Consider the following 9579-nt stretch of genomic DNA (forward strand, 5'->3'; position numbering starts at 1 on the left):
ATGACGAACTTACTGTCTACTGACTCCATTCTAGCACAAGAATTGACCTCGTCTTTTTCAAGAATCTAATTCGCATAACATGTACTCATAAAGTGGATGCTAGGTTTTCTTGTGATAACTAACTAGCAGTTTGATATGTTTAAGTTATTAGTCTTACAGAAGGATTACAGTGACTTTGGAGTTTGGAGATACTAATTTATGCGGTCTGGTCTTGTTTCGGATTCTTGTGGTGATTCGGAACTCTATCAAAATCTCGGTTGTTTCAAAATATTTGATATGTTTTTATTAACCTTTTTTCTTTTCCTATTCTATTAATATGGTTTTTGCTATACGGAATGTTCTCCTGCAGGATATGATTTCTGATCATGTAAGTTTTTCAGTTAATCTTGATCTAGATTTAAGTGAGCCGGTATGTAGTATCGATCTCTATAAAACTAAATGAAAATGGCCAAGTGTATACTGTGTTGTAGTATCGATCTCGTTTGTGGAAGCTTGAGGGATCAAACTCAAGTTTTATGCAAAGGAGATTTAATCCTAATTAAAAAAAAAATTATATTAAAAAATATTTTTGTATGTTGTCCCATGAAATTACCTGAACCGGCAAAAACATCACCAGAAAAACTCCATAAATTCTCATTGATCTGAACTTAAATTTCATCAAGAAACCACCATGGTTACTAGTAAATCCACTACAGTACAAAGTGCTTTAACAACATCACAAAAACTAAAATAAAAAAAGACAGATGTCTTGAAAGATCTCTCCAGACGAGACTTTGGTTTTGCTTAGCTTATTACCATGAGCCTTCAGCACCAGCAGTAGGGTTGTTGAAGGCCTTGAATTCCCAAAACGTCTTCAAGGAGTATGGCTCAGAGACTGTAACGCCTTCTTCAGTGATCTTCGCTATCTGCACAAAGTTTCAATGCATTTCCTTTATCACATTCAAAACGAAGGAGCTTCAACAAAGCTTAACGAGGATCATTCTTGTTCATGAGATTAATGACAAACCTGAAACTTGTTAATAGCAGATCTGTCGCGGTAAAGAAGCACACGCATACATTTCTCAAGGAGCTTGACACCTTCTTCAAAACTCAGGTCCGCATGCCACTCATCGCGAAGGATTGGCCTGGCGAGGTGGTTTCCAAATCCGGTGGCAACATGATTGTCCTCAAAACTGACACCAATCATTGACACCTAGAGAGAAACAAGTAGATCAGAATCAATAGTAACATTCATAAGAAGATTTCATATGCGGAACAGAGTCTGAGACGTGTACCATGCCAAGGTAACTTTCCCCGTTTTTGACGCCTCCAAGGACAAGAGTGTTCCACAGAGGGTTAAATTTGTTGCGACGGTTATACATCACACGGGTCAGATAGTTGTGAACCTCTTTTGGTCCCAAAGAATTACCATCATCCCACATGTTATCATTCAGGCTGTGTAAAAGTGAGGGTGTTCGTGAGACATGGAGAATTGATAAAAAGAAAAGATTAAGAAAGTAGAAGTTGAGTGAAACGGATTATTACATGAGCTCATCAAGATAACGGAGAATTTCCTGAAAGTCGCTGATTTCTCCGCTGGCACCGAGAAGAGAATGCTTGCCAATAGCCTTCATTCTCTCAATGTTCTTGTATCTTAAGGTGGATCCATATGAACCTGCAGATTCGCACAAAGTTTAAAAGTGAGTCAAAGTCACAGTAAACATCATCTCTCTGGTGCAGAAATTGTAAGGAAACCAGGATCATACTTTTTGAACTTACAAAACAATCCAACCTATTTTTGAGATTAGGTAGATAGATAGATATACCATCAAAATCATTAACCATGAAGACAAATCATACTTATTACATATTGTGAGTTGGTGTTAAACTATTCTAAATCAAACTATTTCAATGGTATTAATGTCTGTTCTCAGTTGTTATCTCTTGACCAAACTAACAATAGATGGAAATAAGGAAACCAAAGCAGAAAACAAAAGGAGCTTCATTACTTCTCAATATTATTCTCTGATTCATTCAAACTTGCACATTCGATCAGATGAAAGAAGCCTCAACTCATAGCCCATCCTAATTCTTAAATTAATAAAGATAAGAAGCAGTAACAGAACAAAATATACTAGAAAAATACATCGATAGGCAAACAAACGCCAGAAGAATGTGAAAAGCTAATGACACAAGAAAGCAGGCTCATTGACAGCAAGAAAGCAGTTGCATGCATAGATGTTTAGCAACAGGTACATATTATTATCAATCAGGCGGCTAATAGCCAGTTCAAAACCTTTTCTACGTAATATTCTTGGAATCCAATTTCTTGACTTATCTCAGACCCCTCTAAAAGATGCAAAAATCTGACCAGAAACGTTCCATCTCAGTTTCGTTATATCACAGTAACAGCTAAAGAACTGTAACAATAAATACTAACCATCCCAATAGTCACTAAAGAGACAGAAAACACAAGGATCCATGCGCATGAATCTAACAATCTAGGCATAGTGATAGCTAACAATAAATGACTTCATACACAGACATCCTCATATCTAAATCTCGCGACAGAGTAGAAAAATACAGTAACAGGTCAAGAACTGTATTAAAAGTTACTAATCATACAGCAAATGCAGCTGTATTACATACGAATGAAGCTAACATTACATAAATCTTAATTACTAACTATAAATTAATCAGAAATGTAAAGTACAAGCACCTGTGAAAACTGAAAACTACTTTAGCTGAAATCATCAAAACTGAAACATACCTCCCATATCGGAAGCCATTAAAACACCATCTTTGTACTTGATTGCAACAATTGAAGTCCCAGTAACATATGGGTACCTAACAAAAAAAAATCCTACATAAAAACCCTAAAAATTGAAAAGCCAAAATCTCAAATTTTTCTCGGAATCGAGAAGAAAGTGAGAGTTTTTTACAGTGTTCTTTGTGAATCAGCCTCTGCGTTCTTCACAGCATCTCCGTTATCAATCGGAATAGTAAACTAAACGAAAACCCAAAATTCGGCGAAGAAAATCACCGTTAATCAGAAAAAAACAAACCCAGAAGAATCAGAACCATATTCAGTAAGAACAGTGAAGATTTCAAGATTGATACTACTTACAGTCATCTTCTTCGAAAAATTCGTAGTAAGCGAGAGCGATTTAGGTTCTTCAAGATCTGATGTTTTTTGGTTTGTTTAAGCTTCTGCGATTTCCTTTTCCTCAAGAAACAAAATTGAATCGGGTCCGACCCGGTTATTTAACCCGGTTAAAGGTCTGACCCGAGCCGAAATAAGCCCAATATCATTGAGCCCAAGTCCAATATTTTGCTTTTTAACAATATTTCAAAATGTAGTCTGTCTTTGTCAGTCTTCTTCCCGAATCGTCTCGCCTTTTCTCGTCGACTGTTTTCGCCGGAGAATCTCTCAGTAATGGCTAGGTCACCGAGCAAACACGGCCGCGATCAAACTCAGGTAACACATGTTTGCTCGATTCAACGGAGATTCTCTCTCTCTTTCTCGCTCGCTAAATTATCTGTTTACTTGAGGATTGAGAAGGAAAAAAATCGAAACTATTTGTACATCTTAGTTCCACTTTGGTTATTAATTTTTCTTCTTCTTTTTTTATTACCTAAACTGTATTGGTCATGATTACGTTTAGTTTATGAACGAATTAGATGTTTACTGTTTATCCTTGGGTTCAAAATTTTCCAGGATTTCCAGGGATTTTTGAATGACTTGCAGGATTGGGAACTTTCATTGAAGGATAAAGACAAGAAAATCAAGCAGAATTTGTCAAATCCGGTTCGTTCTTCTGTGTTGAGAATCACTCTCATTTGTGTAAACTTGATGTTTTGCTTTATGCTATGTTTTTAAATGTTTAGATATAGTCTCGTATTCCCTTTAGGCTTATGAGATTTCCTGTTTCAAAAAACTTTCAGACTAGTGAGAAATTCAGACCGAGTGGTTCAGGGCAGTATGACTTTGTTAAAAAGTATGGTCCGATGAGTGGATTGTCGAGTAGTTTCGCTGATGACGAAAGTCCTTTGGATGCTAATTCAGAGAAGGAACAGGTACTTTCTCGTCAAGCTATGCTTGATCATGTGATATTACTCTCAATGCCTGTGTTCATAAACGTATTCCCTTCGAAATACTACAGGGGAATGAATATTTCAAGCAGAAGAAGTTCAATGAGGCCATCGATTGTTACTCACGGAGCATTGCTTTATCGCCAAATGCTGTGGCTTTTGCGAATCGGGCAATGGCTTATCTTAAAATCAAAAGGCTAGTCCATTATATTCTTGCTTGGCTTTTGGTAATCTCTGAAGTTGTTTTTCCTGACTTTGTAATGTTTCTTTTACATTAGATATCGAGAGGCTGAGATAGACTGCACAGAAGCGTTGAATCTAGATGATCGATACACGAAAGCATACTCACGCCGAGCAACAGCAAGAAAGGCGCTCGGCATGGTTAAAGAAGCTATGGAAGGTATCTCACACTCGCATTCTAATCTTAGGATACGTACAGTTTCTTTCTTACATTTTGCTTCGTATGTAAGGTGATTCAAATTAAATGCAGATGCCGAGTTTGCTTTAAGGTTAGAGCCTCAGAGCCAAGAACTTCAGAAGCAATATGCCGACATCAAATCTTTGCTCGAGAAAGTAATGTTTTGATATGCTCCGTTGCTGTATCCTTGCCAGATAAAGCTTTATATGGTTCTCGAAAAGTTAACTTTTTTAATTCTGAGCAGGAAATCATTGAGAAAGCCTCTGGAGCAATGCAAAGCACTGCACAAGAACTGCTGAAAACAGCTGGGTTAGATAAGAAAGCTAAAATCCCAAATACAGATACAAAAAAACCGGTGACCCTAGTGGCCAAAACAAACGGGGATATGGTTCGGCCTGTTTCACGTAGCAATGAAAGTTCAGGGAAGAAGCTCATTGAAAGCGTAGATCCTGAGGTATAGACAGAAGTTATTTTGTTAGATATGTCTTAAGCTCAAAAATGCACATCTAATAGGTCGGTGTAGAATTACTTTCACTAGTAAGTTATATCTTTAAATAACCCTAATGCTTTAACTATAAGTTGTCAACACTCTTTTTGTGGCATATTCAGGAGAAACATAAAGAAGGTTCCAAGAAAATTTCAGCTATCACTGAAAATGTAGATAATAAGAAAGTGACACCTATAAGCCAAAGTTATGAAAAGGAAGCAAAGTCTTCTGGCGGAAATGTTACTCAGCCTTCTGAACAGGTGAGTATTGGTGTACTAATTGGGTTACAAAGGTTGATGTAATACAACAAAATCCAGACTGGTGCTACAAAGCTTGTCGCCGTTTTAATTTTACAGGTAAACCAAGTCTCTACAAAGCTGGAACTCAAGCCATCAGTCCAAGAGCTTGCTACTCGTGCAGCTTCACTTGCAATGTCTGAAGTTACTAAAAACATCAAAGCCCCAAAATCTGCTTACGAATTTGAAAATACTTGGCGGAGTTTCTCTGGCGACCGCGCATTACAAAAGCAATTGTTGAAGGTTTGAAACACTTCCTGCTACAACTAGTTTATAAATTCTCAAATAACAGCTCCACTCATCGGGTTTGTATATGTATCAGGTTATGACTCCGAGCTCTCTACCTCAGATTTTCAAGAACGCCTTAACGTCTCCGGTGCTGGTTGACATAATCAAATGTGTAGCCTCGATTTTCACGTGAGTAGAATCGACCATTTCTCATTCTTGGTTCACAAAATACTCTGGTGCTTATGGTTTCTCGAACACTGCAGTGAAGACATGGATTTGGCTGTTAAATACATTGAGAACCTAACAAAGGTTCCGAGATTTAACATGCTCGTCATGTGCCTTACTTCAACCGAGAAAAATGGTACACTCCCTTTATCAGTTATTGTCACATATCATTGATTAATAATCCGACGGACTTGCATCGAAATGTAGTTTTTTTATAACTAATTTCTTTTGGGAACAGAGCTTTTGAAGATATGGGAGGATGTTTTCTGCAGTAAAGCAACTCCAATGGAATATGCAGAAGTATTAGACAAACTGAGACTGAAATACTGCCTGAAACAGTAACTTAGGAGATGGCTCCTTTTAGCAGCATACATGGTGAAGATTTTGCATACCCATTAAGCATATTTGTCTATTATACTTGCGGTCCAGACAGATACCGGTTTAATTGGAACTTAGAATAGAAACAATGGGATTTCTATTTCCAACGATGAGATGGAAAAGAAGAATCATGTTCTTATGGAATCGGATCTTTCTACTTTAGGATATAATCTCACAAAGTCTGCTATTTGAAGCAAATCAGAGGCAAGAATTTCGACCAATCGTATCGTTATCGTAATGGGACCTTTTCTTTTGTTTTAATACCGACAAGAATAATCGGTTCTGTCACCGAGTCTGTTTGATTGACCCTTTGCAAATTGCAATAGACTTCACAGAATCCAACAAAAAGTAGTCATTGTCAAATCACAAATCAGATGCTAAGAAACAGAACAATGAAAAAGATAAAAGACAAGAACAGTACTGTATCAAGAACATGCAACATCTCAGTAAGAAAAAACATCATAGATAGATTTCAAGAAAAATAAAACAGCATTTTTCTAAGTATTTCTAAGTAGGCTGTTCTTCAATAGCAGCGCCTGCGAACTCCTCAATTATGCTCTTCTTCTTGTTCATAATCGCATGGATCTTGGAACAGTTGCAAGCGAAACCAGAATCTTGATGATCCATGTCATCATGAACAACACCATCTCCTCCACCGAGCTTCCTTGAGACGACAACAGAGTTGATAACTTCATCGGTGGGGTGATAAACGGATAACACTTGGAAACCTTGGAGATCACAAGGCTCAACGATGGGATATAGAAAGGCTCTAGGACCATGAGCGCTTCTCAACATGAGCAAAGCACCAGGAGACATGTGTTTCTCAAGATGCTCGATCACTTTAATCTTCTCCTGTTTATCCATACCGACAAGAGCAGCCAAGAACACAACGTCGAAGCCCTTCAAGCTCTCTGTCACATCCATTACATCAACGGTGTGGAAGAACATTCGTTGAGAGAGATCAGGATCAGAGGAAACAAGACGAGCTGCAACAGAATTCGCTGATGGGTCGACGTCAAAGTTGTGAAAGATTGAGTCTTTGAGATGGAAAGACGCAAGAACGATGGAGGTGAGAGGGAGAGGACCAGAGCCAACGAAAGCTACAGTCTTTGGAACAGATCCGTTCAGGTTCTGTTCGAGGAGATCGTATTCGAGCTTGCTAAGTTTGAGATAGTTGTTGTAGTAAGGGAAAAGGTTCAAATGGTGAAGTGGGTTGTCTTCAAAAGAGGTTAAGACTGAAGAAAAGTGATGTTCTAAGTGACCTTCTGCTTCTCCACAGAGTTTGATGAGGCTTGATCTCATTTCTTGGATGCTTTCAGACATCTTGGTGACGTCGATGTTATGGTTTGGTGGTATGCATGTGGACACGAGCTGCTTGAAAAGAGTGTCGACATCTTCACTAGGTTTTAGGGACTCAAGCTTCGAGATCTTTTCGTACAGATCGCAGATCGTGTTCACTAGCTGGTCGTCTTGGCAGTAACCCATGTCGACACTATGAGGTTTTTAGTGTTTGCGAGAGAAAAAAAAAAGTGAGTGTTTTTTGGTTTTTTCTGAATAGTTAATTAGTTATGTTTCTCAGGTGGTATGAATTCTTTGGAAGGATGGTTATTTATTGACAGAAAGTGGGGTCCATAACATAGCGAAGAAATATAAAAGGTTTTGTTAACGAGTTCGAATGTGACAACAAGCAAGATGCAAAACAGCGGATCAGACGAAACAAATTAAATAATGATTAAAAAGATTAGATAGATCAAACAATAACCGAGAGAAATAAACATTGCAAAGAAACCATAATAGTACAGCGTGGATATAATGATCTAAAATTGGCTAACTTTATTTCACTTTGTACGTTAGAAATTATTTCCTTTTTTAACATATATTCACAGGTAAAATTAACCCACACGATTTTTCTAATAATATTCGTTAGTAATTTATAAATTAATCACATGAAAGGTTATGAAATTTTTAAATATGCAAAAGGGCAATTAAACCATAACTGAACAGATGGTTGGTTAGTCCAACCGTTATAGTCACTTAGGCTTTAGGCTGTTTGACAAAGAAAACAAAAAAACAGATGGTTGGTAACATTAACAAGCGTACCCAAATTTGAACAGTCCTACATTTTAGACCAAATCCCATATAAACCATACTTCATATATATATAAATGATGACAAAATATATAATCTACGGTTCAAGCACATCGCGTTCCAACACACCCTTCACAACCATGGTGATAAGAAACTGATAACCCATACATAACTTAGATGACTCTTCAATGCTCAAATAAGAATACAACTTCTTAAGCTTGTATAGTGAAGTAAATGGACAAAATAATGCAATGTTGTATATTAGTTCTAACTCTTACGATGGTTTTCCCATTTCGTTTTCAAAGAACTAACCTCTAGAGCTCTCCAGAAAATAACCACCAATATGTCACGTAGAGTTACACCGTACTTAAGTTATGATAATCTCGCAAACACAATTACTTCCAAGTTCCTATCAAGCTCTAGCCATATAAACCATCTATCGTATTTAGACCTACCAAACCAACCTTATAAGACGGTTTCGTTTTTTTTTTTAATTCCAAACATTTAACTATTGTTAATGAAGACAACCATAAAATATATTTACATCGTTGTTGGTCTAAAAATTCAAAATGTAATTTTTAGGCATATTTGACTAATACTCAGACATAGACGATCGTTGAAGGTGGCAGAAAAAGTACCTCGACAGCTTTAAAGAGGAGAGAGTGCAACTGGTCAAGCAGAAAAAAGGGAAAATGTAAAAGTCGTAGAACGTTGTGTTACGTAGTCTAATGATTATTTTCTTTTCTTTTACTTAAAACTTGTGTTGTTCTATTAAACCTGCTTTACAGGATATTGGCAAAGTAAAAACCAAAATTCACTATAAAAAACTCCATTGCTAGAACAACTATGGTTGCCAATTTTGTGGCTAACTATGTAAAGGATCAAACGACACTATTCTGCTGTAGCTAATATTGACTACGGATTATTGGTAGTACTATTTTAGCTAAAATTAATGCATAGATAATTTGGCTATAAATTACGAGAACCATTTTGTAACCAATTTTGTAACGGATAGTTTGATAATAATTTTTGCTACCCGAAGTTATATAACATTATACTAACTTTATATAAGTTTTCAACCAAGCACAACCGTCCAATCTAGGCAAGTGAATTGATCACTGTGGGATACCGTCCGAGCAATGTACAGGAGATGCATCGTTCACTCATTTTGGATCAATGTTTTAGTTAATCCATGTCTTCTCCTGCAAAACATGACAATCTACCTAGACGAATGAATTGAGAATGTGGGCCATCATCCAAACAAATTGCAAGATCGCATCGTTTACTCATCTCGAACAATTAGTTGGATTCATGTTTTTTTTTTATGTAAGACAGACTATCCAATCAGGCGAAATCATTTTATCGTTCGAAAAAGGCAACAACTCAGA

General features: G+C 37.0%; 3 protein-coding genes across 4 annotated transcripts; 1 reads left to right on the plus strand and 2 right to left on the minus strand.

Annotated features, from left to right (window-relative positions):
• Nucleotides 1-609: 609 nt before the first annotated feature.
• Nucleotides 610-3208, minus strand: LOC18010157 (proteasome subunit beta type-4). The gene is made up of 7 exons (XM_006392363.2): nt 3107-3208; nt 2922-2986; nt 2750-2826; nt 1525-1654; nt 1275-1434; nt 1007-1192; nt 610-905 (listed from the first exon to the last, which is right to left on the minus strand). The coding sequence occupies exons 1-7, from the start codon at nt 3110-3112 to the stop codon at nt 792-794; spliced, it is 738 nt and encodes a 245-aa protein (XP_006392425.1). The 5' UTR covers nt 3113-3208; the 3' UTR covers nt 610-791.
• A 148-nt stretch (nt 3209-3356) lies between these two features.
• On the plus strand, nt 3357-6338 carry LOC18010155 (RNA polymerase II-associated protein 3). Of its 2 annotated transcripts, none has more exons than XM_006392364.2 (12): nt 3357-3457; nt 3698-3787; nt 3925-4056; nt 4143-4267; nt 4350-4471; nt 4562-4644; nt 4734-4943; nt 5099-5236; nt 5333-5515; nt 5595-5689; nt 5764-5861; nt 5964-6338. In XM_006392364.2, exons 1-12 carry the CDS (start codon nt 3416-3418, stop codon nt 6065-6067), a joined length of 1422 nt encoding a protein of 473 aa, XP_006392426.1. In that variant the 5' UTR covers nt 3357-3415; the 3' UTR covers nt 6068-6338. The 2 variants fall into 2 exon arrangements, with proteins under 2 accessions (XP_006392426.1, XP_024016159.1); XM_024160391.1 differs by having other exon boundaries at nt 3372-3457; nt 3728-3787.
• Nucleotides 6339-6444: 106 nt separating this feature from the next.
• On the minus strand, nt 6445-7676 carry LOC18010052 (probable nicotianamine synthase 4). The gene has a single exon (XM_006392365.2). The coding sequence runs from the start codon at nt 7586-7588 to the stop codon at nt 6611-6613; it is 978 nt and encodes a 325-aa protein (XP_006392427.1). The 5' UTR covers nt 7589-7676; the 3' UTR covers nt 6445-6610.
• Between the last annotated feature and the right edge of the window lie 1903 nt (nt 7677-9579).

Source organism: Eutrema salsugineum, unplaced genomic scaffold, assembly GCF_000478725.1.
Source record: "Eutrema salsugineum unplaced genomic scaffold, Eutsalg1_0 scaffold_8, whole genome shotgun sequence".
Classification (NCBI taxonomy): domain Eukaryota; kingdom Viridiplantae; phylum Streptophyta; class Magnoliopsida; order Brassicales; family Brassicaceae; genus Eutrema; species Eutrema salsugineum.

Coding starts and splice junctions, on each gene's coding strand:
- LOC18010157 (XM_006392363.2), bottom strand. Junction 2,827..2,921: donor GCTGATTCACAAAGAACACT/GTAAAAAACTCT, acceptor TTTTTTTGTTAG/GTACCCATATGTTACTGGGA. Junction 1,655..2,749: donor AATGGCTTCCGATATGGGAG/GTATGTTTCAGT, acceptor GCGAATCTGCAG/GTTCATATGGATCCACCTTA.
- LOC18010155 (XM_006392364.2), top strand. CDS start 3,416: ATGGCTAGGTCACCGAGCAAACACGGCCGCGATCAAACTCAG. Junction 4,472..4,561: donor GGTTAAAGAAGCTATGGAAG/GTATCTCACACT, acceptor AATTAAATGCAG/ATGCCGAGTTTGCTTTAAGG. Junction 5,862..5,963: donor TACTTCAACCGAGAAAAATG/GTACACTCCCTT, acceptor TTTTGGGAACAG/AGCTTTTGAAGATATGGGAG.
- LOC18010052 (XM_006392365.2), bottom strand. CDS start 7,588: ATGGGTTACTGCCAAGACGACCAGCTAGTGAACACGATCTGCGATCTG.